This window comes from Podarcis bocagei (assembly GCF_964188305.1).
Source record: "Podarcis bocagei genome assembly, chromosome: 15".
Lineage (NCBI taxonomy): Eukaryota > Metazoa > Chordata > Lepidosauria > Squamata > Lacertidae > Podarcis > Podarcis bocagei.
In genome coordinates, this window is record NC_138141.1 from 16888888 (window position 1) to 16914955 (window position 26068).

Genomic DNA, 26068 nt, shown 5'->3' on the forward strand with positions numbered 1-26068 from the left:
GATGAACGTTTTGGCTCCTGAACACCGCAAGCCTGGAAATGATTGTTCCTGTTTGCGAACGTTATTTGAAACCCGAACGCCCGTTGCGGCTTCCGATTGGCTGCAGGAGCTTCCTGCTGCCAATCAGAAACTGTGCCTTGGTTCCTAAACATTTTGGAAGTTGAATGGTCTTCCGGAATGGATTCCGTTCGACTTCGGAGGACGGCTGTATATTTGATATTCTGCAAGGTGAAAGTGCTGCAACAGTCTTACACGCTTCCTTGCCCAGAAGCAAAAGGGAAACCTTGTGGGGAAAGAGATACCTCATAAAAACAATCCTGCTGAATCCAAATAAAGGCCCATATAGTCCAGCATCTTCTTCTTCTCACAGAGGCCCCAAAGGGAAGCCCACAGTGAAGACCCAAGTGTAAAGGGTATCCCTTCCACTGGTACACAGAAACTGATGTGCAGAGGCAGGCTGCTTCTGATACTGGAAGTAGTACACAGCCATCATTGACTAGGAGTTATAAAGCTGCTCTGCCACCCTTTTCATTTTAGGTGCCAGCAAACTGGTTCCGGTGGAGCCCATTGCTTTTGCATTGGTCCAGCTTGTCCCCAAAAGTCCCATAAAGGTAAAGGTACCCCTGACCGTTGGTTCTAGTCACGGATGACTCGGGGGTTGCACGCTCATCTCGCTCTATAGGCCAAGGGAGCCGGCGTTTATCCGCAGACAGCTTCTGGGTCACGTGGCCAGCATGACTAAGCTGCTTCTGGCGAACCTTCCCGCCGGAGCGGTACCTATTTATCTACTTGCACTTGACGTGCTTTTGAACTGCTAGGTGGACAGGAGCTGGGACTGAACAACGGGAGCTCACTCTGTCGCAGGGATTCGAACTGCAGACCTTCCGATCCACAAGCCCTAGGCTCTGTGGTTTAGACCACAGCGCCACCCGTGTCCCTTGGCATCTTGCAAATCCATGCCCTGCCTCCTGACACCACTGGTCTCATCCATGCGTTGAGACTGCTCGCTCTTTTACCTGGCCTTGTGCATGGCAAGAGTAGCATTTCAAGGAATGCATCCCAAGCTCAAAAGTCCCCGCAAGAGAAGTGCAGCTGGCATAGTGTCACTGCACAAGAGAAACAATAATTGTGGCTGGCACAGGTGTGGTTTATATCCTGTCAAACTCTGATTGCCTGCATGGTTCCACATCTGGAGAGTGCTTTCATGCCACCATGAGGGTAGCCGGTGAGAGGGGCAGGGAGCTGATTTTCCCAGATCGGCTTGAGCCCGTTGTTTCCCATGGGACATGTCCCTGTGCATTGCCCCTTTGGTAGGCATAGCATCCTGGAATAGTTGCAGTCTTGAGCAGGGGTTACATATACAGTGATACCTCGGGTTAAGTACTTAATTTGCTCCGGAGGTCCGTTCTTAACCTGAAACTGTTCTTAACCTGAAGCACCACTTTAGCTAATGGGGCCTCCTGCTGCTGCCGCACCGCCAGAGCACGATATTTGTTCTCATCCTGAAGCAAAGTTCTTAACCCAAGGTACTATTTCTGGGTTAGCAGAGTCTGTAACCTGAAGCTTATGTAACCCAAGGTACCACTGTATATGGCAGCCAGCTGGCTTCTAACATGCCCCTTTTTTGCCAGGCGGATCAGTGGCAGGCCTGACTTTCACCCACCAAGCTGCCCATTAGTGGACAGATGAACTTCTGGCAGCAGCAGCAGATTCCCAGCAGCATGGGCTCCCCTCTGCTGTGGAGGGCAGTTGCACTGCATCCTAGCCCCTTCCAGTCCAGCAGATTCGTGGTTTGAACTCCGTAACACAGCATAGTAAAACGTGGGCTCAAAACAGTAGCAAATGTAATCCGGATTAGCTACAGAAATCCCCCAAAGGCTGTTAGGAAAATTTGGTCTTTACTGCAGCAGGGAAAGCGGCTGGGTCGACCTTTCTCCAGCCCTGCTGTTCCACCGGTGTTGCTAGAAACTCTGTGACAAAGCATCTGGACTGGCTGGAGGTATGTGTGCGCCCCTCCCTTTTTTTTTATTCCTCCACTGTGTTAGTTCCCGCCCTTCTTGCTCCTCCCCCAGCCCTGGGAGTGTGCTTGGGGGTCAAAAAACTCCCTGTTTCATCTCCAGCAACAGCACCCACTTAGACCTAGACGCAGCAGGGCATTGCCCCATCTCCTCCCCCAATGCTATTGGCTGCTTGGTAAGCCAGCCCCTCTCTCTCTCACCCCCCACTTGCTCTCCCAGGTCACTCAAGATCTCATCCACAGGAGCCGACATGGCAACAGCACACGACAGGGCAGTTTTGCAAAGCATATTCCACCCCGACGCCCCTTTTGGCGACCTCTCTGATGAGCTGGAGGAGCGGGAGACCCTCAATGGAGAAGGTGAGTTTGGCTTCTGCATGAGATGGGGCAGGGGACAGGGGCTTTCCTGTCTCTACCTTGAGCTCCCGGAGGCATCAGAGCAGCTTCAGACTGCCAAGAAGTGGAGGTTCAAGGATGGTGGGGGGCTGCAAAGGGGAAAGCCCCACCTACCCATCTCGGTGTAATTGGAGCAGCAGCAAATCCCTCTGTTTTTCATTAAGGAGGCCTTTACAAGGCTCTCATATCATAGCCCTGGAAAAGAGGGCCTCTTCCTCACCATCAGCAGCATAGGAGCCAACTCCTAGGGGCCGAGGTCCCTTCGACACCCCCCACCTATAAAATATTGAAGGGGTCCGGGGACCCAAAAGTTGATGGGCATTGCCATTCAAATTGTGTGTGTGCACCATGTCTTGCAATCGATTATGGTGGGTTGGGGTTTATACCTGCCCCCCAAATATTTTATCCAAGTTGGCACCCCTGGTCTGCAGTGGGGGGAGGCTGCTTTCAGAAACTTGCCAGCCTTCTTCTGCAGGCTTCACGTCCATGGTGGTGCAGCCTGACCTCTGATCATCACCTGACCACAATTCATTGCACTTTGCCCTGGAGAAGGTGGGTGGGCTTTTCCCCCACAGGCTTTCTGTCCCCTTGTCCCTGAGAAATTTCTGGGCTCTCTTGAGCGGCTGCATTTTAGCGGTTGTGATGTAGTCAGCCGTGTAATTAGCACTGGATTGGAGGCCAGTGGAAGTTCCAGTGGCTGTAGGATGGGGGGGGGGTTGCATGCCTATATAGTCTAGCTGTCTTCTGTCCCCCCGCCCTTGACCTGGAGCTATTAACAAAACTGTGCTTCTCCTCATAATGAGACAGAAGCAACCTTTGACCCGGCGCTCCTGAAACAAGCCACTCAGCTAGAGATCCAGGGCATTGAAGCTGCCGAAGCTGGAGACCTGCAGAAGGCCCTGGAGAGATTTGACCGGGCCATTCAGCTGCTCCCTGAGCGAGCCGCAGCCTACAACAACCGGGCCCAGGCCTTCCGCCTCAAGGGCAACACAGCAAGTAAGTGAGCAAGGCAGTGCTGTTCTGCATTGACACAGAGGATGGGGGCCCTCTCCCTGGGACAGGCACCATGTCTGCTGTGTAGCCTGAGCCTAGCAAAAGAAGGGCTGAGCAAACCCCCTGGACAGGGAACACCACGTCCCTTGTCCTTTTCAAGGGCTTTTCAGAGACCTTCCCATCAGCTGTTCTCTGGGCTCAATATTGGTGCGGCTGCTTGCTTGAGAACTCACCTACTGGGGCATCTCCCTATGCCACAGCCAGCCCTACAAGGTCCCCGAGAATCAAAGCTCTGAGCTAAGAACCTGCTACCTAAAGCGGAACCCAAACCACCAAAAACAGTCCCCAATCTTAATAAAACAACTGCTTTCCATTTCAACTCTGTCCATGCTGAAGATGGTGCCACTGTGTGGGCACAGCTGCTGCCACTTCCCCTTCTGCAATATCTCTGCTATGATTCACAAGGCAGGTTCCATGGCGTTCCCCTCCATCATTTGCATGTATTTCTTCTCTACCTGTCAGGTGCCCTGGAGGACCTGGGTATGGCACTGCAGCTTAGCAGGGGCGTTGGCCGTGTAGCCTGCCAGGCGTTTGTGCAGCGAGGGCTGATCCAGCGCTTGCAAGGCCACGAGCAAGAGGCCCATAGGGACTTTGAGCAAGCGGCCAGACTGGGCAGTGCCTTTGCCCGTCGTCAGCTGGTCCTGATGAATCCGTACGCAGCCCTCTGCAATCAGATGCTCTCCGAAATGATAAAGAAACTGAGGGGCCCAAGCAAAGAGCCTCAGCTGGAGGCTTCCTCTGGGGAGAAAGTGTGTCGCTAAGGACAAATGAGGGCTCAGCCTGCAGTTTCTCTCCCAAAGGCAAGCTGGGGATGCTACTCCTCACCTTTCAAGCTCCAAAGATAATATAAAAACAATGTTCCATCGGGTTACGGTCCGGAATAAACTATGGAAATTAAGCACCCTGAAAAACCTTTGTAATAAGTTTTGTTTCTTTCTTAATAAAGAGCTCTGTGACAAAATTGTAATTTTATGTTGTATTAATTGTTCAGATTGAGAAACAATACCTGAGGACTGGAAAGCGGTCAATGTAGCACCAACTTTTAAAAAACGATTCAGAAGGGATCTGGGAAATTACAGGCCTGTTTGTTTATCTGCTCCTGGAAAACTGGTGGAAACCAATGCAAGTCACAACATTACTATGCAGGGAGTAGGAGGAGCTCTAAAGCAGTGTTATTCAACAGATCCAGACCCAAGACCCACCTCTGAGTCCCAAGCTGCAACATGGGACCCACTTTCACTTTTAATTTATACTTAATATTGCTAATAGTGCCCACTGTTAATTCTAAAATGGCAATTAACAGAGCAATATACATAGTGTTGCTTTAGCATTACTACTAAATGAAAACCAGTGCTGCAATGTGGCAGGAGAAAGGAACAGGCATGTGACTGGCCAGAAATATGTATCGTATTAAAAATTGGCTCCTGCCTTTTTCCTGCCACATCAGAGCATTTGTAGAAATTGATAAAATGGGTGTCTCATCCGGAACTTGACCTAGTCCAGACACACATGCAATGCTCCTTTTCGTCTGCTCAGCCTAAGCTGGAATCCAGCCTCTCTGTGACCCACTTGGTGTGGCCTCACAACCCACGAGATCTGTGCAAAGGGGTCTCTCCAAACTGAGTGAATGAGCAGTAAAATGGCAAATGCAATTAGTGATGCACAATGGATTAAAAAATAACAATCCAAGTTTCACAGACCTGCTAAGGGGGTCTGAACTAACCAGGAAAGATCTAGGAGTCCTGATGGCAGAAGATGACCTGCCCCAAACACACTCATGTGGCCAAGTTCTGCTTTATACACTAATAAAGCACTCATAAACCCCATCACTTCTCAGAATCACCAGTCTTAAACTCCAGGTGTTTTAAAGGTGGCCTTCCTGATGCCTGTGGGAACTCAAAATGAGACGGAGCGAAGGCAAAAGCTTTCCCTGGCGGGGTGAGCTCAGGAGTCAAAGAATTGTAGAGTTGGAAGGGACACCCGAGGGTCATCTAGTCCAACCCCCTGCAATGCAAGAATGTCAGGGATAGGCTGCTTTGGAATAAGGAGGAGCCAGACAGCTCTGGCAGAGCACCTCTTCGTCATGCAGCGGATCGGGGACGGGCAGCCGGCAGAGGCGCCTCCCCCTCTCCGTTCTCTGGAAAAGCTCGCGGCCGACCCCATTTTGCCCTCGAGGGTTTGTTACGAAGCAAAGCTCCTCGGCCCGCCTGCGAAGCGTGGTCGTCGGCCAAGAAGAAGGTGAGGCTCCCGCACACACGGCGGAGCGAAGGATCCAGACCGGGATTGCCAAGGAGCCCACGTGAAGGAGGAGGCGGAGCGGCGGGCGGCTCTTGCCGGCCAATCATTGCAGCCTCAGCCTCGACGGCACCGGTCTGCGCGGTGCAGGCTCCGCAGTGTGGGGAGCCAGAACACAGCGGGCCCCGCGTCCTGCCAGCTGGAGCCCATCAAGGTCGTCTCCTCGGAGCGCCTGCCTGCCTGCTGCCCGGCCGGCGGCCAAGGAGGCGTATGGCGCCCGGCAGCCCCCTGTCCGCCCTGTTGCTGCTGCTGCTCCCCCCGCCAGGTGAGAAGGGCGCGCGTTTCACCCAGGGGTCCCGGGCTATGACTGCTCGCCCCCTCGAGCCGGCTAAGTTGGGCTCTGCTCTGCTCTGCGCAGGCCTTGCCGAGCCCGAGACCACCATCGACGGCCGGGCGCTGTCGTTCAGCAGCCTGCAGGAGGCGGAGAGACGGGCCTTCACCTGCCTTTCCGCGGCGCCCAGCTTGGCCTGGTACCTCAACGGCGAGCGGCAGGAGACCAGCGGTTCCGCTAGGTTCCTGGCCACGGGCGACGGCGGCAGTGGCAGTGGCAACGGCGGCGCCTTCGAGGAGAGCAGCAGCAGCACCTTCGTGGTGACAGCGCGGCGCCTGGATCGCCAGCTCAACTGCTCCGCCACCGACCCGGCCACGGGCCACGTCTCCAACGCCTCCGTGCTCCTCAACGTGCAGTGTGAGAGGGGTTCCCGGGCCGGTGGGTGGGTGGGTGAGCGACTGATGGATGGCACCTGGAAATGCCCTGCCACTTCCAAGCCCTGCAACCGGGGCTTCCTACCTCCCATGAATCTGGTGAGGTGTCACCTCCGCCTTATCCTTCTGTCCCCCCACCCCGCAGCCTGCCTGCTTCAAGACAGCACTTTGCAGGCATGCCTAGGGGTACACTGTCTGGTTTTGTGTCTCCCAAAAACAGTTAAACCAGAAATCGTGAAGATGGATGCCCACTATGAAGAGGCGAGGGAGCCAGGACTCCTCCTGGTGCTCTTTGTGTTGGTCCAAGCCAACCCCCCTGCCAACATCACTTGGGTGGACCAGGATGGGCAGGTGATGGTGAACACCTCCAACTTCCTCATTGTGGACACCAAAACCTACCCCTGGCTCACCAACCACACCGTGCAAGTGCAGCTCAGCAGCCGGGCCCAGAACTTCTCCTTCAGCGCCTCCAATGATGTGGGCATCATCAACTCCTCTATTCCGCTGCCCGGTAGGGGTTGGGATGTCACCGTCGGTTGGGGGTCCTGGTTGCATGACGGGCCCAATAAGTAAGTAACAAGTCCTCCCGTTTTCTGCTTGGGTCAGCCCCCACTGCAGTGAGTCCTTGGGGCAAGTGCCCTGCATGGCACAGCCTGCCCAATAACTGGTCTGAGAGTCTGGGGAAGAGGCTCTCCCTTCACCCCATACCAGGCAAGGCCTCAGGTTGCAGAGCTGGAAGGTGGCAGACACTCTGAGAGCGCTGACAGGCGATTCTGGTCTCCTCAGGTTTCCTGGACACCCGCATTGAACTCTCCCTTCTGGTGCTTGTGGTGGGCTGTGTGGCGGCCCTGGCAACTGTCCTAGCCCTTGGTGGTCTCATCAGCTGTGCCATCTACCGGCAGGGCAAGAAGGCGGCAGGTAGGTGCAGGGGAAGCCAAGCAGGATTCTGCCTCCCCCTGCCAGGACTGGCCCTCCCCAATTCTCTTTCTTCACCCTGCAGGACTTGCCCCACCAGCGCCGCTGCCTCTGAGGTAACCTTCCCAGCCGCAGGCTCCTCTTCTAGCGGGACTAAGTTTGGGGTAAAAATGCTTTGCTTGCTCCCTGCCTTCCCGTCGTTGTTGTCTGTATGGACACCACACTGGGACCCTGGCAGTAAGAGCGCGGCCCAGTTTGCTAGGCACTAGCCACAAGGAGACCACAGTCTAGTCCTGGTGGCAAAGGAACCGAGTTGGAAGGGTGCCAGTCAGTCTTCACTGGAACAGCCCAGAGAACCAGGAGCAGGGTGGAGAATTTGAAAGAATGTGGTCTCAGATCTGCCTTGGGGAAAGAGATGAAGCCTAGTCCAATGGATTCTTCTGCTCTCACCACAGTGACTCCAACAACCTGAGGCCAATGGCAGCACGGCTTCCCCGGGCAAATATGTCCCTCCCTTCCAACCTACAGCTCAATGACCTCACCCCCGAGACCAAAGGTAGGGTGAAAAGGGGCCTGAAGGTCTCACCCTGGGGCTGGGAGGTATTTGAGGGGGAAGGCATTGAAAGGCCCTAGCCCCACACCGCTTTCCTCTACAGCCAAGGTCAGGATGGAAGGAGCTGCAGTGGAACAGGAGGAAGAGGCCCGCTCTGAGCCAGAGAACAACTTTGCCCTTGTAGAAAGAGGTAAGAAGTGAGGGCTGGGAGGTGGCTGCTCTCTACAGCTAGGGGTTCAGTTTGCCCTCTTTACTGAACACCAGTTTTATTTTTTTTAATGAGGCAAGTTTGGGCTAAGGGAAGCTGCACCAGATATTGGGCAGATGCCTCCCCCCCCCCCCCAAGAGATGCTTTCTTCTGGGGAGGAATCTGAAGAGCTGGGTCAGACAAAAGAACAACCATTTTAAAAATTATGCTTTGACTTAACTAGGAAAGAGATCTTTAGTGCACAGTGACTAGAAAATGAAAATGGCAAATTCCCTGAAAGGTTATTAGGAAAGGAATTGAAATAAAAACAGCCAGCATTATAGCATCTCTATATACAAATCCATAAATACATAAAAATAGAGCATCCATTTCTGCTCATCTCATCTCAGAGAAGGTAATTGAGGAGCTGGAAAACGTTCAAAAGATTATTGAGGGCTGGAGTAGCTCTCTTATGACAAAAAGTACAAAGTCAGGGGCTTTTTAGTCAAGAAGATGAGGGTTCATAACAGGGGTGTACACAAGTATGCCTGTTATGACAAAAGTGGTAGGGTTGTTCATAACACGTTAGCCAATGAATCTGATTAGCGGGAGCTTCAGGATAGAGGTAAAGGCCATTTTCATACAATGCATAATGAATTATCAATTTAAAATGTTTCCCTACCTATGGGTTGTGAAGTCTGCAAGTGGGTCTCAGGCTTTATAAGCAAACACAAAATAACCATTGCTGGTAATCCTTAACCAGTATGAAGAATAGCTCTTACAGCTTTTCTATTTCTTGATGTTTTATAGTCCTGTGTCAACACTTCTAACATCAGAAAGACTCGAGTCTTTCATTTTTAACACTTGGGAACCACTCTGGTGGCAGAGAAGACTTTTAAGGCCCAAAATTCATGTGATGTAAATCAAGGGGTTGCCATATCACATCAGTTTAGACTTGCACTTTGGGATCCACTGCTTTAAAAAGATAGCAAGTTTCTGAAGTCTTATCAGTGGCAATTCCTTGGAATAGCTAAATGGAACTTTGGCATTCAGAAGCAGCATATACCTCCATATACCAGGTTTTGGGCCAAATGATGACAGCTGTAGCCTTCTTCCCCAGTTAGACTGGATTGTGGCTGGATTATGCTCATAGGGAGGGCCCTGAACCACCGGTTTTGAGTCTTGCAAATGCTGTTTGGCTCTCCCCACACTCTGGCTTACAAGACACTGCCTACACCCATTCAGATATACATACTCAGCCCTTTCTTAACAAAAAGGCCAAAGAAACTGAAATCTGGCCTCTCAAACAGTATGTGCTGGGGTTGCATATCTGTCAGTAGCCCAATTCAGTTTCTCTGGCCCTGCAGGTTTTGGGCGATACCCTATGGTTGGATACATCTACAGAGCTTCCAGCATGAGCAGTGACGAGATCTGGCTGTGAGGGCTGTTGCTGCACCCACCAGCAGGTGTGAAGAGCAGCAGCGGAAGTCCTGAGGAGGCGGACTTCCAAGGCAGCTTGAACTGCAGGGAAGAGGCCTTGCACCTCTAAAGCAAGATCCCATGTGTGAGGCCCCAGTGCCTGAAAGAAGGATATTGATGACTGTGGTCCAAGGAAGACCTGCAGCTGCCAAGGGCTGCCCCCACCCCAAGCTGCAGTACATCTCTAGGCCCACCAAGTGACTCGTGTTCCCCTGAAGAACGTCCCTCCCACTATATCCCTCCCACTATAGCCATCGGTTGGCCCACTCCTCCTTCCTCTTCCCAACCTCAGGGATGGCTCAATCTGCATGTGATGGCTCTTCCTTGGCATGAAGGGGACCAGCCAGGCCACCGGGAAACTGGCAAGCCCCGGCGCTGCTGCTGCTGCCAACTAAGCTGAAGCATGCTGCTTTGTAGCTTCTGCACTTTACAAATAAATGGCTGTGATCAAAGTGCCGTCCCTGTCCTTCCCCTTCAGAAAGCCAATGGAGGGAACCAAAGCCTAAGCCCAGGCAAAAGAGGCAGGGCTCAGAAGGAAATACACATTGTGTCTGCTCACCACTAACAGATTTGGCAACGCTCAATGGGCTGAGCTGGCCAGTGTCTGAGCTGGTAAATGACACTTTAAGAGCCCCAAATAGCCACAGTACTCTGAAATTGTTCTGAGTCCATCCACAACTCAGACTGCAGCCTACCCTCCACAGCTGTGAATCTCCTTCAAGGACAAAGTAGCACTATAAGCAAAACTTTAATAAGGCAAATTCTCACAGAAGCTGTACAAAGAAAGGTAGATGAGATGCTGGTGGCTTTCTGAGTGGTCAGGGGCCTTTGAGCCAGATCCTGACTGTGCTCCATTAGGTCCACTGGAAGCCTGAATAGCAGTTGCCCAAACAAGAAGGCCTCAGGCCTTGCGGCACCACAGGCTGGCACTTCTCTGGAACAGGTCCCACCTGGGGCAGGAAGGCAGGCGTCTCAGGTAAAGCTCAGGATGTCTGTCTCGCCAGCCTGTGAGGGGGGATTGGAGGGAGGGCTTGCAACCTTCTTGCCCTCAGCCAGAGCCTTAAAATGCTGCAGGAGAGAGAAGGGGGCAGGGAGAACACCATCATTTTAGGCAGAGCTAGGGCAAGGCCGCTCCAGGTGAGGCTGGGGAAAAGACGCAGGGAGCAATCCATTCAGCAGTGCCCCCACATGAACATGGACACCAGACCAGAGCTGCTGCTCTTCAGATCCTTGTGTCTCCTACCTGTGAATTTTTGAATTCTGAGTAGAGGGAGAAAAGGGTGTGCAGGGACTGGATATGGCCCTTGTAGACAGGAATGTCCAGAATAGCTGAAGAGAAAAAATAATGGCTATTTAGTCTGATTCCAACAAGCAAGGAGACTTTTGCTCGGTGGTGCATAGCTGAGGGGCATTTTGAGAAGAGGCCAATTCCGACACCGACTGGAGCAGATCTCTACCCCTAAAAGGATTGGTATAGGTGAGCACCACATCAGCAAAAGGGCACTCACCACATATCATGTCTGTGTATTCTGCCAGGCTGCAGTTAATATCTGCAGTGGGAAGGCTCACCTGAAAAGCAGAGAGGGAAAGGTCAGCTCAGTACTCTCTTTCTCTGCATGAATCTCTTTAGAGGCCCACAAGCTTCTCCCTCCTGCTGACAAGCCCCCTCTCTTAGGCCAGGCCAAAACTAGAAGTTGGAGAGGGGGACAGCTGGCAGACACTACCTTTCCCAGCAGCTCTTCAAACTCCGGGGACCACTCCTGCATCAGCGTGTCTATATCAGGCATGGGTCTACAAGGAAGAAATACCAGGGAGCAGCTTGAAATGGCCATGGTTCTTCCACACAGAGGGTGCATTTGCAGACTGGCTTTCTTCCCCCACCTCCAGCACGGAGCAAAGGTGGGGCTGAGTGCTGGCAGGCCGTGCCCTTGCCCTTGTACTCATCCCTCCCTCCAAGAGGCCCACCTAGCATAGTGGACTGTAGCTGGGGGCTTGCAGCGATGCAGCTCACTGATGCTCTCAATCCAGCTCTCAATGGCTTTGGGATTCTTCTCAGCATTCTCCAGGCTCTTCACTTTAATCTGCTGCTGGAAACAGAGACCAGAACATGCCCCAATGTGCCTCCTCAACAGAACCAAGGGCTGTCTTGCATCCAAGAGGAGTCACTTCACCCACCCTCTCTCCCACTTACGGCCACATTGTGCTGCTTAGAGTTTTCCGTTAACCAGAGGGAGAGAACAGTGGGGTCGGACTGCTTGGTCGATGGCTCATCCAGCACCAGCAATCCAAGATTATCTGGCTTCCCATCAGGGCGTGGAACCTATGAGAAACAAGCCAGGGTGTCCTTTGCACGTGAGAGTTTCCATTATTCTATTCTTCATGTACACACCCAGGAACAAGACCAGTCAAGAGAGTTTCTGCTGGGAATGGTCAATCACTATAACAAACAAAATGTGGCCCTGCCTGCTGAGAAAGCCAAGCATCTGAAAGAAACCTTTGCTGCCCTGTCACACCAAAGGCCCCTCTAGTTCATCATTTTGTCCTCTCAGTGGCCAAACAGATGCTCAGTGGGAAAGCCATAAGCATCACTTGAGGGCAACAAAAATTCTTCCCACTTATCTACAAGGATTCTGCAAAGCAGCTAACCTTTCAGCACTGTTGACTATGGGTATGGAGGCAAAGCATTGACAGTGCTGCCCTATTGCACCTCCATAGAGAGGTGACAGCTCTCTATGGACATTGCAGGGAAAGAGTCCTGTGTGGCAGTTCTCAGCCAGTAAAGGAGTGTCAGAATGAATGCAGTGTCAGAATGAATGCAGAATGAAAGGAGTGTCAGAATGAATGCAGTACCTTTAAGAAGGCATCAATGTCCCCAACAGCTGGAATGAAGTCTGGAATGAAAGGTTTCAGCTTGTGCTCCAGGTCAATCATTTGTGAAGAATACCTGAGGGGCAGACACCATGAGCAGAAGCCTGAAAAGAGACACGCCTGCCCACAATGTGGCCAAGATCCACATTACCCCTTACCTCCGGATGTACTGGAAAAGCTCCTTGATCTCCAGGGAGACTGGCAGGTAGTCATAATCTGCTGAGTTGTATGCCCTGGGGAAAGAGCCAGTGGTGAGGCTGGGCAGGAGGCAATGGAAATAGGATGTATTCAAAGGCAGGGTGAGGGAGAGTCTGACTCCAAGGAGAAACAAAGAAAAGCCAGCTTGCATTCTCACTCTCCTCCATCCACCCCACCACTCTTAAACAAGACTGCCACCCCTATGGGCCAAAGATATTTCCTCCTGAAGCAAATAGCACCTTCCATAAGACCGCACTGGGGAAGGTTTACATTCTTCCACACCTGCTGCAATATCAGCAACTGCATTATTTTCACACTCCATTTTTTAAAACCTGTAAGTTGCATTCAGATACACATTTAATGTAGCACACAGCTTAGTAGGGGTGAGGCTGCCAAAAACAGCAAACAGACTGACTGGTCTAGCTAAGCCACTATATTCCTGGGACACGTGATCTGCTTGGACATTCAACCATCTTCTACCTGCCTGCTATATTACAGAACAGGTGGGCAATCAGTGGCCTTTCAGAGGATGCCAGACTCCAACTCCAATCAGCCCCAGCTGCCAGTGTGGTTAATGGTCAGGTATAATGGACGTTGTAGTTCAGCATCATCTGGAGGTCCAGAGGTTCCCCAACCCAATATTATGGACTGCTATCCTACCCAAATGACAGTATATGGGGACCTTTGGAAGCCAGCAAACCCTCACTTAAAACGTGTGACTTCAGTGCTTGAAAGTTATCACACAGGAACCTTCTCAACTTTCCAACTGGCCTATGCAGGGAGTATGTGGGTGAAAGAGGCTGAAGGCCAAGGAAGGCTCCAGGACTTGTTTTTGCTCATTGGATCCTTGGCGGTTAGGCATCCCTTGCCCCACCAAAATTAATCGACTTAGGGAAGCATCTTCCTGGGCAGTCTAGTCTTCAAGGCTGTCGCACTCCATGCCAATTGGAAACAAGGGCACAATTGCATGTAAGCTTACTACCAAGTAGCAAATATGTTGGCAGCCAAGCACATGCCCTTCCTAGCCAACTTCCCCCTCCCCACATGGCTCCCAGCACCCCCACCCTGCAAATACCCCTCCAGAGGAGCGCCGTGCTCTTCATCGTCGTCATCGTCATCAGAGTCTGTCTCTGAAGAGTCGTCGTCCTCGTCTTCTACCTCGTTCCCACTGAAACGAGGCTGGGAGGCCAGTTGGGAGGCCTTCTTCTCCTGGGGGAGAGGGGGAAAGCGAAGGAGTGGGAGCCAACTCGGCCCTCAAGCGGCCCCATCACCACCACGACCCCAGCCCGCTGCTTCCTTGGCCCTCCAGGCAGGAAACAGGGAGGCGGGGGGGGGGAGGGAAGGAGGCTGCTGTTCAGTGGGTACCTTGAGTATCTCCTCGTCGTCCTCCTCGCTGCTGTTTTCGGCCAGGCTCTTGTGCTGGGAGCGGACGCGGCGAGGGCCTGAGACGGGGGCAGGAGAGAAGGGCCGAGTCAGAGGCGGAGGGGGCGACCCCCGACCCCCCCCCCCAGACCGTGTGCGCTGCCCCCGTTGTCCCAGCCCCCCATACCTGGCTGCGGAGGGCTGGGCGCGTAGATGCTGGCCACGTCCTCCGTCTCGTTGACTTCCAGGCTCTCATCGTAAGGCTGGTTCTCCACGATCCGCGTCTAGGAGGTGGGGAGAGAAACGGGACGTCAGCCGGATCCTCTTGAGCACCCAGCCCGCGAAAGGCTCGCCCTTCCTCACCTGTAGGCCGGACTCAGGCGGCGCTGCGGGCGGCGGCGGCGGCGCACCCGCCATATCGCCAAGTAGGACCAAGTCTTCCCCGCGAGCGAGCGAGGCCTAGGCGGCCCCGTCTCCAGGGAAACGGGAGACGAGGCCCTCGCGAGAATTCGCCTTCTTCCCGCTAGAGTGGCCACGGAGCGAGCGAGGGGATGCAGCGGCCCCTACCGGCAGGGAGGGCGGCGGCGGCGGTGCTGCCACCGGCGAATGGGCTCGGGTGGGCGGGGCCTGGCGGACACCCGTTGGGGCGAGGGGCGTGGCGGCGTGCCCTCTGCGTGCGTGACGCCGCCGCTTCCGCCTGGGAGACGTGGCTCGGGGCCGCCATCTTGTGTGGCAGGCAGAAGGAGCGGAGAGGCGCTCGGGCCCGGAGGGGAGAGGAGGAAACGGAGACGCTGCCGCCGCCGCTGCTGCTGCTGCCATCTTCGCCGTCACCTTCGCCATGGTGAGTGTTCGGCCGGGGCCTCCCGCTGCCCTCCGCGGTCAGCGGCTGCCACTGGGGAAGAGGGGGGGGGTGTCGGCGGGGCCTGCTCGATCCCGTTGGCCTCCATGGGGCTCCTCCTTCTCCGGCCACCCTTGTGAGCAGCGGGCCGTCGGCCGTGGGTGCTCCTCGGTCGCCCGTTGCCGGCTGCCTGGCCGCCTCCCAAGACACCGCGGGCGAAGCGCTGTTTCCCGGGGCGAGGGGTACGTCTTCCCGAGGCCAAAGGTGGAGGAGGGCCTGTGGAAGCCCCTCCGGAGCCTGCCTGCTTTTCAAGGGCCTCCGCCTGCGCCACCCAAACACCTCCCTCCGTGAGCCCGGTGGAAGGTAACGTGTCACAAGAGGCAGCCTTGAGGCTGTCGCGATGATACTACTTCCAAGCTGGGACTGAGAAAGGCGCCCTGCAACTGGTAGGCACAGAAATCTTGCAACTGCACTTTTCACTTGCTCCCCCGAAAAACCACCAGGTTTTCCTCTGTTAGGGAAACTAGACTGGGGGAGAGAGGAGGGTAAAAACAGCCACCAGTGAGTTTTCTGGTGTCAAAATGTTTCACGGTTTGCAAAAGCCTGTGTCAAACGCCAGGAGTTGCGGAGCATTTGTGGAAGCCGTCAGCTTGGCCAAGGATGAAGCAGCAGGGTTCTTTTTTTGTGCAAATCATGTTGCAAAACTAGTTTAGAGCAAAAGGTTGGGGCAAGTTGAAATTTGGCTTCTGTCAGCTCTACAGTGATTTTTGGATTGGATAATATAGAAAATCTCTCCATTTAAGTCAAGTATCGCCTGCTAAATTTTCATATATATTTTTAATTGTGAATTATTTGGGCATGAATCGCAAATTGTTGGCAATTTCAGATTTTTTAACTTTATGCCATGGTTCTTACGGGCCAGCTAATTTGTATCTCCTTAATACAAACCTTTGACTTTTGAGATGTTACAATTCAGAACAATGGTGGCTCTTCACACAACAGCTTTCTGAGGTTGGTTAGGCTGAGTGACATTGGCCTAACCAAAGCTACCTCGTGGCAGTGAATTAAACGTGGCTCTTCTGCACCAAAGTTCAGGCAGAGGTCTCCTTGAGTTATAGGAAGAAAATGACAGGCTTTGTGTGAACCTTTGCCCCTTGCTCATAAGGCAGGAAAGGAAGGATAATGCTAATGATGGCTATTAGGCACAGTTCATATGTATTACTTCCACCTCTGCTTACCAGTTGTCAGTAGGGCTGGGTGATACCTAGTTTTCAACATCATGGTATATCACCAGCTAAACATCATGATATACCGATATATCATGTCTGAAATAAGGATGGAACTACTATGTAGCAGCATTTGCTGGCTTCACAGTTTTTCCCGCATCATGATTTTTGCTGGCGAGAGCTGAGCTGGCAGAGTTAATGGGGACTGCAGGAATCGAGAGTAGCTTTGGCTGGCTTCACGGTTTTCCCCACATTGTGATTTTTGCAAAGTACACACACACACACACACACACACACACACACATCATGATTTGCGATATATTGTCAGGTCAAAAATTATGAAAACAACATCACGATGTGGACTTCAAACCAGTGTTGGATGATATATTGATATACCGCCCAGCCCTAATCACAAGGCCCTGTTCCAGGCTTCACATAGGTATTTGGCTGACCACTGATTCAACTGAAAGGCTATTATTTCTTCTATGTAGTTATGAGGCTGACAAAAGCTCTTGTCTCCACAGGTGCTCTTGGCAGCTGCCGTCTGTACGAAAGCCGGAAAGGCGATCGTCTCACGCCAGTTTGTAGAGATGACACGGACCCGCATTGAGGGGCTGCTGGCAGCCTTCCCCAAGCTCATGAACACAGGGAAGCAGCACACATTCGTAGAGACAGAGAGCGTCCGCTACGTCTACCAGCCCATGGAGAAACTCTACATGGTCCTGATCACCACAAAAAACAGCAACATCCTGGAGGACCTTGAAACTCTCCGGCTTTTCTCTAGAGTGGTGAGGATCTTGCTTCAAGCTGCCTGGCTTGCAAAATACCCAGGGGGGGAGGGTTTGCACATGGAGCAGCTGTCCTATGGAGCTTGCTTTTTCCTTGGGTTGTGTTGCTGAGCTTACTTATTTGATACTGGAATTGGAAAGGGAAGAGTTGATCCACCTGATCACATTAGGATAAGTGTGGGAAGCTAGCTGGGAGAATTTTTGCCCTTGAAACAGGCTCCTGGACCAATAAGGTTCAGCTAAAGGTGTAGAGGCCTTGGGGACTTTGCAAGTCTATGAAGATGTGTGGAGTGGGTTTTGGCCACGGTTGCCTTGCCTCATTAGAATGCCATTTTCCCTGACTCCCTCCAGATCCCAGAATACTGTCGAGCCCTGGAGGAGAATGAGATCTCTGAGCACTGCTTTGATCTGATATTTGCCTTTGATGAGATTGTTGCCCTTGGCTACCGGGAAAACGTCAACCTGGCCCAGATCCGCACTTTTACTGAGATGGACTCTCATGAGGAGAAAGTCTTCAGAGCTGTCCGTGAGGTAGGCCAAAAGCTTTCTGTGGCCTCCTACGCTCCAGGCCCAGGTCTCTGGTGCATTTGGTCCAGGCCATCAATTCCTTTCTTGTCCTCTTCTTCTCATTTGTATATATAGACTCAGGAGCGGGAGGCCAAGGCAGAGATGCGTCGGAAAGCCAAGGAACTGCAGCAAGCTCGAAGGGATGCTGAGCGCCGGGGCACCAAAGCACCAGGGTTTGGTGGCTTTGGAAGCTCTGCCATGTCAGGAGGCAGCACAGCTGCCATGATTACCGAAACCATCATTGAGACGGAGCGACCAAAAGTGACTCCAACACCTACCAGGTATAAAGGTTGGGCAAGAAGCAGGTGAGGGCTTGTGGACCTCTTGTTGCCATGAGTGGCCACCTTCAGAAGTGGGAGAGTTCTGGGTCTTTTTGAGACTATTGATGGTGCTCCAATCTGGATCCTCTGGGTTTCTTTGACTGTTCTTGTGGGGGGCTGCTTCGGTGTCTCCCAAGTAGCTGAATGACATGTTTGCTCTCTGGTGGCCATACTGTACATACGATCCGTGCGTGTTTCCTTCCTGAGAGGGCAACTTTAGAGCATGAGGATAAGGGGAAGGCTGTAGCAACACTGCCACTATGAATCTCAGACACTCTGGGTTCTTTCTGTGGAGAAAGGATGTCTCAAAAGCTTCTGCACTGCTTTTTGTTTCTTAGGCCATCTGGTTCAAACAAGGCACTCAAGCTTGGCGCAAAAGGGAAGGAAGTGGACAATTTTGTGGACAAGCTAAATTCTGAAGGAGAAAACATTGTCACTTTGGTTGGCAAGCGATCCTCAGAAGTAGCCACTGTTCTAGCTCCACCCATCAACATGGAGAGGTAGGTTTTTGTGTTCTGCGGTGGGAGAAGACAGTGAAACTGTGGCTGGGATTCGAGTGGTTTCCTAGACCGCCTGGTATCATCAACCTTAACCTTCCTTTTGGGGCGTGGCTTTCTTGGGAGTTGACAGAATTTTGGGCAGGTGCCCAGAGTGTGTCCCAGTGAGGAGTGAGGGATACCTCTTTGAGGTATAAGTCCTGCACATAACACGGTGTGGGGGGGGAGTTGATCTAGTCACTACCCTGAGCCACAGGGGATGGAGGGAATGATGTTGGGGTGGAGAGGGGAACGGGTTAAAGGATGGGAAGTGCAAGCAGCTCATCTAGTCTAGCAGAGCCTGGGGAGATTCACTCTTGGAAGGAGGGCCTTTCCAGTGTGAGCGAAACCGCCACATCCTATTTGGACCTGCCTACTTTTGCCAAAGGGAAGGCAGTGCAGAGCAATGCACAGGGGTGATTCAGGCTTTCTCTTCTCTAGTGTGCACATGAAAATAGAGGAGAAGATCTCGCTCACCTGCGGCCGGGATGGAGGGCTGCAGAACATGGAGCTCCACGGCATGATCATGCTGCGGATCCTGGATGAAAAGTTTTCCCGGATTCGCATCCACGTTGAGAATGAGGACAAGAAAGGGGTGCAGCTCCAGGTATGGCTGGCCCACTGGCCTTGCTGCTGCTCCTACTGCCGCCCATGCAGGTGGAAAGGTGCTGTCCGTGATACAAGTTGTGGGGATTAATTGAGCCCCATGGGTGGGGTGGAAGGCATTCTTAACTAGAGTTCTGCTGCACTTGATTCTGATGTTAGCAGTACTCCCAAGACCTGTCTTTGAGGGAAGAATTTGATGGCTGGTATAAAGCCAGTAGGAGCTAAAGAGCATTAGGTTTGGAATAGGGCTGAAGATTTAAGTCGAAAACATGTGTGATGGGTTAAACAGGGCAGGGGTAGAACAAGACACTGAGAGTGCAACAGCAAATTTCTGAAAACATAGAAACCAACAATTAAAAAATCTTGAGTAATATTAGTATTAGAGACTGGCTAGGAAGGTGGCTAAACCTTTGGTTGACAAGGGAGTCAAATGTGTGCTGAAGAGAAGGGAGTTATTAAAGAAGCTGAATTAATTATATGTACCAGTCTTCACAGTGGAAGATATTGGGCAAATCTCTGTTCCTGAACTAACTTTCTTTTTTATATATTTATTGAAAAAAGAATTTTTTTTAAATTACAAAGAAATAAAAAGACAAAGTTACAAAGAAAAAAAACAAAAACAGAAAAATAAAAAATAAAACCATCATTTTCAAATTCTCGAATTTCATTATCTTCTTTCCATGACCTCCTCCTCCTCCCATCTCTTGTATCTTGATTAATAATTGTCACAGCAAATCCTTTCCATAATTCATAGTATTCTGTCCTTACATTACCTTACTCTATTTTCATCTTATCTTATAAAAAACCTTAAAACTTAAGACTTAAGTCTTATTTTTACTAGCTTCTCATAACCATAACCTTTTTACCTGATTCTTTAAACATTTTTACAAGAGCCAAGTAATTTCATTTCAACATTTTTCCAACGTTCATAAAACATTTCTGATAATAAAAACAAAAAAAAACAAAAAAAACAATCCAATCTGCTTCCAGCGTCCCCTCTCCCCGGTCCCGGGATTGTCAGTCCTTTTTTTTTAACCCATTAGTCTGGCACATTAACCTGGTGATCTTATATCCGAGGCCTTCAAATCTCTTCCATGTCCCTTCCGCAGCTCTTCTTCATATTTTCCTTTCACTCGTGGGAACTCCAGCTTGGTAGTGTTTTTGACCCATTTCAACAAATCAGCCTCTTTCTCATAGTCCAGACTAGACTCCATGTGGTATTTTAAAACGTGTTTCAGATTCCCTCCAAGATTGGGAGTCCCAGCAGCTCCAAACCTCTGACGGCCCATTGCCAGACTCGGAAAGTCCAAACATCCCTGCATAGGGGGGGTCAGTCCAACCCCCCATTTCCAAATCAATCCAAACTTTGTCTTTCCAAATCTGGTTTTTTCCAAGTTCATTTGTCAAATCCAAAGGCTCATTTTCCTGCTGGGCCAAAAGTCCCTCCATTCCTGGCGCCCAAGATTCAGCAAGGTCCTCTTCTTTCAGTTGTTCTGTCATGGCACGCTCCTGTTTTGGTTCCTGAGTGGGCTCCATATAGTTTCCCACTACCTGTTCAAAGGTTCTGGCCGCATTAGTCATAAAATCCGTCTTCTGACTTAACTGATCCAATAGGGCATTTATTTTACAGAAAGCACCCAACAGTGCTTCTGAAGGCATTGTCCTACAAGGTCACAAATCCTTTCCCACAGTTGTAATCAGTAACAGCTGCAAGTTCCCAGGATTTACTTACAATTTCACAGTTCCCCTCTAGGGGGGAAAACTTCTGGTTGTTCTTTTCCTTGAAAACAATAGCAACAAAGTTTCTTTTTTAAGATATTTTGTCCATATTTGTTCTTTTAAAAGACGAAAGGAAACAATGGACTCACAATGTTTCTCTTCTTTTAACTATCTGTCAAATACATTTGTTTCTGGTCAATGAGCTTCAAACATCAAATCTGACACCCCGCTCCAGGGTCAGGACGGTGGAAAATTACTTTGCTTTAGCTTCACTTCTGCAGGTTTAAACAGCTCAGGAAAAAGTCCCCCTTCTTCTCCTGCTACCAAAGGGGGGTTCAGCGATTTTAAATGATGAAAGTCAATCCTTTAAAAGTGATTTTTAAGGCTCTAGTTTGCGTTGTCTTTGCTTTGGTCTGACTACAAGGAAACGGAAGGGTGACTTCCTGTTTAAACCTTCCCGTTTCAGTACCAAATTAGGGTTAATTTTAAAGTCCAAATTCCTTTTTATTTCGCCAGTTCTTATTTGAAGTCCAAATATTTAATGTTCCAGTACTCACGGTTGGTTATTTTAGATGCCAAATTGTCCCAGGAAAAAGGCAGCGCTCTCCGGCCACGGCTATGTGGCTTCGCTCCACAGAAAAAGCAATTAACTCACAGCACCACGCCACTTCCCCCTCTTCACTTCGTAGCCCGTTTGTGGGTTCCTTTGTGGGTTGGGGGGGGCGCTAAGGGTGCCCGCCGAGTCCCACGGTCACAGGCTTCATCCGCCTGTGATTTCCAGAAGGGTCCCCGCTACGCCGCAGCGGAAAAGACCCGTTTCATGCGGAGCTGGTCCCTCCAGTTCAGAGGGAGTCCGCCATTGCCGGTGGCGCCACCCCGGAAGTCCCCCTGAACTAACTTTCACAGGATGGGAGTCTGAGGAACTGAGGCAGATAATGGTGACAATACAGAAAAAGTTTGTATGTTCTTATGGGAGGCTTTGGCTACGAATGATTCGCCATTCTTGCCTGTGCTTAAGGAGCTTCCCAACCTGTCTATGCTGTGCATGGGCAATGCTTTCTAGATTTGAGTGGCAGGCTAGTGTTCTAATCTAGTGAAAGTCTTCCAGAATTTGGAGCATGGCACAATTAATTTTTGGATCTACAGATTAATCTTACCAGTTTTTTTCTTTTCAGACTCACCCCAATGTTGACAAGAGGCTTTTTACGGCAGAGTCCTTGATCGGCCTGAAGAACCCAGAGAAGTCTTTCCCCATAAATAGTGATGTGGGAGTCCTGAAGTGGCGGCTGCAGACCACAGAGGAGTCATTCATTCCACTGACAAGTAAGTGTGAGCACATCTGGTTGGGCGTTGAGGAGGGGCAGATGGACATAACTCTCCCATGAGCCTAGAACCAGGCACAGCTCCCTTGGTTCAGTAGACATTCCTCCTGTCCCTGTTCAGGAGAGCCCATTGCTGCTGGCAGAAGGTCATGTGATGAGCAGGGGTGCTTTTTGTGTCTTAGTTAACTGCTGGCCATCAGAGAGCGGGAGTGGCTGTGATGTCAACATTGAGTATGAGCTGCAAGAGGAGAACCTGGAGTTAAATGACGTGGTGATCGCCATCCCTTTGCCGTGAGTAGTCATTGCACCTCCTGATCCCCAATTCACCCACCAGCTGCAAGGTCAGCCTTGATGCAAGGGAGTTGAGTGGTCACTCGTTGCTGCTTCTGTAGGTCCAACGTGGGTGCTCCTGTGATTGGAGAGATTGATGGCGAGTATCGCCACGACAGCCGGAGAAACATCCTCGAGTGGTGCCTGCCTGTGATCGATGCCAAAAACAAGAGCGGCAGCCTGGAGTTCAGCATCAACGGGCAGCCAAATGACTTCTTTCCTGTGCACGTCTCTTTCGTCTCCAAGAAGAACTACTGCAACATCCAGGTGAGTCTGGGAAGTGCCTCGAGTGGAGGCTGTGGTCCTGTTTGCTGCCTGCTTCTATTTTGGAAAATACCCTGGCTTTCCATACGGCCCACAATTATGCTCTCCATCTGGCAAGTGCGATGAGCAATCGGCTTTCCTTTCCAACGTTGAAAATGCAGAGGTGGGAAAAGGATCCTCCTGGCAGTGGTATAGCTCCCAAGGGGGCAGGGGGCTGCCTGGCAATTGTGTGCTAAGGCACCCAGAACAGCTGGCAAGCCACACCCTTCCCCCTGTACCTGCACATACACACAAGCACTGTCTAGGGCAGGAAAGTGGGTGGGGATGCATCAGCTTTTTAACTGGAAGTGAATACAGGTCTTCTGCATGCAACGGGAGTGGCTTCCCTTGAGGTGTGTCCTATTTAGCTCCATGACTATGTGTGTAAAGGACGCATTGGTGTAGATTGTCCTTGTCCCTTTATAGGCTAATAATGTTTCCTCAAAGTGTCTCCTTCACTGGGGGGGGGGGGGAGAGAGCCTTTAACTCTTTCCTTTTGAAGTGTGCAAGGGAGAGGCACAGGTCAGCATACCTTGAGAGTTGTTTTGGTCTCATAGCATGTACAGTGGTACCTTGGTTCTCAAACCTAATCCATTCCTGAAGTCCGTTCCAAAACCAAAGCATTCCAAAACCAAGGCACGCTTTCCCATAGAAAGTAATGCAAAATGGATTAATCCATTCCAGACTTTTAAAAAAACCCCTAAAGCAGCAATTTAACATGAATTTTACTATCGAAGGAGACCATTGATCTATAAATTGAAAGCAATAAACAATGTACTGCAATCACACAATCAGTCTGTAGCTGAACTGGGTTCCACACAGTCACAAAAAATGAGCCACAAAAACGTAGCAAAAACAGACATACCTCAGCGTAACAACACGGAAGTGTGGCACTCAAATCAGAAGCTTAATGCTCAAAACGGAGCATGTTCAGCTTTTGAAAAAAGTTCGCAAACCAGAACACTTATTTCCAGGTTTGCAGTGTTTGGGTTCCAAATTGTTTGAGTACCAAGGTCTTTGAGAACCAAGGTAACACTGTACTACAAGAGCAATTTGATCCAAGACCAGTAGCAGGCTATTTCATCTTGACTGACCATATGGCTTCCTCTCTGCAGGTTACCAAAGTGACCCAGGTAGATGGGAACAGTCCTGTGAGATTCTCCACAGAGACCACCTTCCTCGTGGACAAGTATGAGATCCTGTAACTGTTGCTGCAGGGAAGCAGCAAGCAAGACTTTGAGGCTGTAGTCTCTTGGGAGAGGGATGCAACCCTTTCTGTGTCAGGGGACACTGACATGTTTGCTCGCCCACCAACATTTCCAAGGTCACCACCAGTCAGGCAGGGAGAGGCTGCTTGCTTCTCTGGTTCAGCCAGCCTCCCTACTCCTTAGGCACACTCCTCCTCCTCCTCTTCCTGTGCTTTAATTCACAGTAACTTTCCCCTTCCCTGTCCCCAAGGCATCCCTTTCCGTTACCTATTCCTTACTCTGATGGGAGGTGAATGGCTCTTAATCCCAGCATTGGTCAGGGGAAACCAGCCTGGACATCCAGCAACCTCTAACCTGGCAGGAAGCAGAGGTCAGCCCCTGGCACCCCTTTCCCTGCACCAGGTGCTGGGTGAGGGAACCTTTGGCCCCACTGCTCCTGACTGTCCACTTCCTGGACTGTTCTCTGAAGACACTTCACTCTCTTGAAGCTGCTGCCTGTCCAAAGGAGGAAGAAGAAGCAACTGTCTCTGACCCTCCCTGCTTGGGAATCCCTTGAATTGCCCATTGATTGGGGCAGGTGGAGGCGGCGGCAGGCACTGACTTCCCAAGTGGCTTTGGGCATGTGCCAGTTTGCGCCCACCTGTTAAGAGAAGTCACCAGCTTCTCCCACGCTGCCTCATTGCTGATGTGGCCCTTTCCAAAATGTCCCAGGGGTGGGTGGTCTAGGCCTGTACTGTAGGAGTAGCTACGAATCTTACTGATCCAGCTGTGTTCAAGAGTTGTCTTGTCTGATTTTTAAAATGGAGTCAAGTTTAGTTCCACCAAAGGAGGCTTTTTTCTTTCTTTCTTAAATTACATTGAGGAGGGTGGGGGAAGAGTGATATTTAAATAAGATTTTGTAACCCTGTAACATAAAGAGCTAGGGCCTATAACACATTCCAGTGTACACAAAAGAATCCCTGCCCCTGAATCCAATAAAGACTATTCTAAAATGAGATGCGTGGAGCTATGTAGCTGCCTGGAATGGGACGGGGGCTGATCTTAGAGCTAATATTATAAGTGGGGAACTAAACGCAGAGCTGGCATGGAAGAGCATTTGAAGCAGCTGTTTCTAGGTTCCTGTTGACAGCTCAGTTTGGGGAACAGGGAATCGGCTCAAGGTTTGAGTGGCGATGCTGGACACACATGTGTATCTGTAAGATATATAGACACTCTGCCTACCTCTGCTACAGTTGTGAAGCTTGCTCTGTATGGCCATGCACTGACAAACAGCAAGGCTGGGAGCTACCAGCCTCCAAGGCCAAAGTGACTTCCTTGCCCTTCTGCAGAAACATGGAATGTGGGGTGGAGGGTCCTTGTTGCAAAATATCAGTCTCTGGTAAAATCTAAAGTTCTACAAGACAAAAGTTTGCATATGTAAATACAAACAATGGAGTACTGTCTTAAGACTGCAGAGGCATCTGAGGCTGTGTCTCTGATTTCCATCATGGACCAAACTGCAGAGCCCAGGCACCACGATAACAGTTCAGACACACTCATTCTCAGCTTTGGAATGGGGCTGCTAACCACTGTTAGTCATACTCTTGAGTAGTCCCATTAAAATAAATGGGTTTTCTCGGAATACAATTCAGTTGAATAGCACCCAGAAATCAAAAGGTGCTGGGTACTTGTAACATATAATAGAGCTTCATTTGCATAGATTCCAGGTTCAGTGAACAGACCAATATGGGGCTCTTGTTGCACCCCTTTGCTACTGAGAGCCATCAAACTCCATGGTAGAGGCAAAACTGGATAGGACACCATGCCACACTAACCAAATAATGAAGAAATATAATGAATAAGGAATTACCTTTCAGAAGGATAAGATGTGCATGCAACTTGCCTTATGTGTATTAAGTGGCTAATTTATTAAGTGAAAAAGAGAATTTTGGAAAGTTGATGAAGATTCTGAAAGGAGTTCACAGCTTGTCTGAAAAAGTTCCGAATGTATTTTGCTATCTTTGAATTCTTCCTCACCCAGTGGAAGGATAAATGAGCACTGCCCTGACCACTACCAAATAGTAGTAACTGGGATTTGCCCTCTGATAAAATGGCTAGTCTCCCTTTTAAATTTTTATTTAAATAGAAATGGAATATTACTCGCTAATGGTATATTAACGGGAGGTTAAGGGGGGGCTCTTCAGGAGACGACTGCCCCCAAGATGCATCACTGTTTCCTATAATAAGAAGCTTGGGGTATTCATTTACAGTTCTCTGGAATAAGGTTCTGGGTGCAAA

At 50.7% G+C, this 26068-nt stretch overlaps 4 protein-coding genes across 7 annotated transcripts; 3 read left to right on the top strand and 1 right to left on the bottom strand.

Moving 5' to 3' along the window:
- Window positions 1-2116: 2116 nt before the first annotated feature.
- Window positions 2117-4433, top strand: TTC36 (tetratricopeptide repeat domain 36). Its single transcript, XM_081172328.1, has 3 exons — window positions 2117-2377; window positions 3221-3409; window positions 3929-4433. Exons 1-3 carry the CDS (start codon window positions 2269-2271, stop codon window positions 4225-4227), a joined length of 597 nt encoding a protein of 198 aa, XP_081028454.1. The 5' UTR covers window positions 2117-2268; the 3' UTR covers window positions 4228-4433.
- Window positions 4434-5582: 1149 nt separating this feature from the next.
- TMEM25 (transmembrane protein 25) lies at window positions 5583-10052 on the top strand. 3 transcript variants are annotated; one of them, XM_081172324.1, is made up of 8 exons: window positions 5746-6026; window positions 6120-6449; window positions 6687-6977; window positions 7253-7384; window positions 7467-7497; window positions 7837-7937; window positions 8038-8124; window positions 9489-10052. In XM_081172324.1, the coding sequence occupies exons 1-8, from the start codon at window positions 5972-5974 to the stop codon at window positions 9560-9562; spliced, it is 1101 nt and encodes a 366-aa protein (XP_081028450.1). In that variant the 5' UTR covers window positions 5746-5971; the 3' UTR covers window positions 9563-10052. The 3 variants fall into 3 exon arrangements, 2 of the variants coding, with proteins under 2 accessions (XP_081028451.1, XP_081028450.1); XR_014002512.1 differs by lacking the exon at window positions 9489-10052 and having other exon boundaries at window positions 5583-6026; window positions 7253-7545; window positions 8038-8062; XM_081172325.1 differs by lacking the exons at window positions 8038-8124; window positions 9489-10052 and having other exon boundaries at window positions 5583-6026; window positions 7253-7545; window positions 7837-7955.
- A 280-nt stretch (window positions 10053-10332) lies between these two features.
- IFT46 (intraflagellar transport 46) lies at window positions 10333-14548 on the bottom strand. 2 transcript variants are annotated; one of them, XM_081172327.1, is made up of 12 exons: window positions 14392-14548; window positions 14216-14312; window positions 14032-14108; window positions 13742-13875; window positions 12627-12701; window positions 12451-12544; window positions 11792-11920; window positions 11566-11684; window positions 11325-11391; window positions 11109-11169; window positions 10844-10929; window positions 10333-10668 (listed from the first exon to the last, which is right to left on the bottom strand). In XM_081172327.1, the coding sequence occupies exons 1-12, from the start codon at window positions 14443-14445 to the stop codon at window positions 10573-10575; spliced, it is 1089 nt and encodes a 362-aa protein (XP_081028453.1). In that variant the 5' UTR covers window positions 14446-14548; the 3' UTR covers window positions 10333-10572. The 2 variants fall into 2 exon arrangements, with proteins under 2 accessions (XP_081028453.1, XP_081028452.1); XM_081172326.1 differs by having other exon boundaries at window positions 11566-11687.
- Window positions 14549-14707: 159 nt separating this feature from the next.
- On the top strand, window positions 14708-24786 carry ARCN1 (archain 1). Its single transcript, XM_081172322.1, has 10 exons — window positions 14708-14869; window positions 16617-16880; window positions 17232-17411; window positions 17523-17728; window positions 18106-18267; window positions 18745-18910; window positions 21804-21951; window positions 22133-22241; window positions 22343-22547; window positions 23699-24786. The coding sequence occupies exons 1-10, from the start codon at window positions 14867-14869 to the stop codon at window positions 23786-23788; spliced, it is 1533 nt and encodes a 510-aa protein (XP_081028448.1). The 5' UTR covers window positions 14708-14866; the 3' UTR covers window positions 23789-24786.
- The last annotated feature ends 1282 nt before the right edge of the window (window positions 24787-26068 follow it).

Excerpts from the sequence above, each read along its gene's own strand:
- IFT46 (XM_081172326.1), bottom strand. The coding sequence starts at position 14,445 with ATGGCGGGTGCGCCGCCGCCGCCGCCCGCAGCGCCGCCTGAGTCCGGC. Across the intron at positions 14,109-14,215 it reads GCCCAGCCCTCCGCAGCCAG|GCCCTCGCCGCGTCCGCTCC; the intron begins GTATGGGGGGCT and ends CCCCCGTCTCAG. Across the intron at positions 11,921-12,450 it reads ACATTGATGCCTTCTTAAAG|GTTCCACGCCCTGATGGGAA; the intron begins GTACTGCATTCA and ends TGTTTCTCATAG.
- ARCN1 (XM_081172322.1), top strand. Across the intron at positions 16,881-17,231 it reads TCCGGCTTTTCTCTAGAGTG|ATCCCAGAATACTGTCGAGC; the intron begins GTGAGGATCTTG and ends GACTCCCTCCAG. Across the intron at positions 21,952-22,132 it reads GTCATTCATTCCACTGACAA|TTAACTGCTGGCCATCAGAG; the intron begins GTAAGTGTGAGC and ends TTTGTGTCTTAG.
- TTC36 (XM_081172328.1), top strand. The coding sequence starts at position 2,269 with ATGGCAACAGCACACGACAGGGCAGTTTTGCAAAGCATATTCCACCCC. Across the intron at positions 2,378-3,220 it reads GGAGACCCTCAATGGAGAAG|AAGCAACCTTTGACCCGGCG; the intron begins GTGAGTTTGGCT and ends ATAATGAGACAG. Across the intron at positions 3,410-3,928 it reads CCTCAAGGGCAACACAGCAA|GTGCCCTGGAGGACCTGGGT; the intron begins GTAAGTGAGCAA and ends TCTACCTGTCAG.
- TMEM25 (XM_081172324.1), top strand. The coding sequence starts at position 5,972 with ATGGCGCCCGGCAGCCCCCTGTCCGCCCTGTTGCTGCTGCTGCTCCCC. Across the intron at positions 6,027-6,119 it reads GCTGCTGCTCCCCCCGCCAG|GCCTTGCCGAGCCCGAGACC; the intron begins GTGAGAAGGGCG and ends TGCTCTGCGCAG. Across the intron at positions 6,978-7,252 it reads CTCCTCTATTCCGCTGCCCG|GTTTCCTGGACACCCGCATT; the intron begins GTAGGGGTTGGG and ends TGGTCTCCTCAG.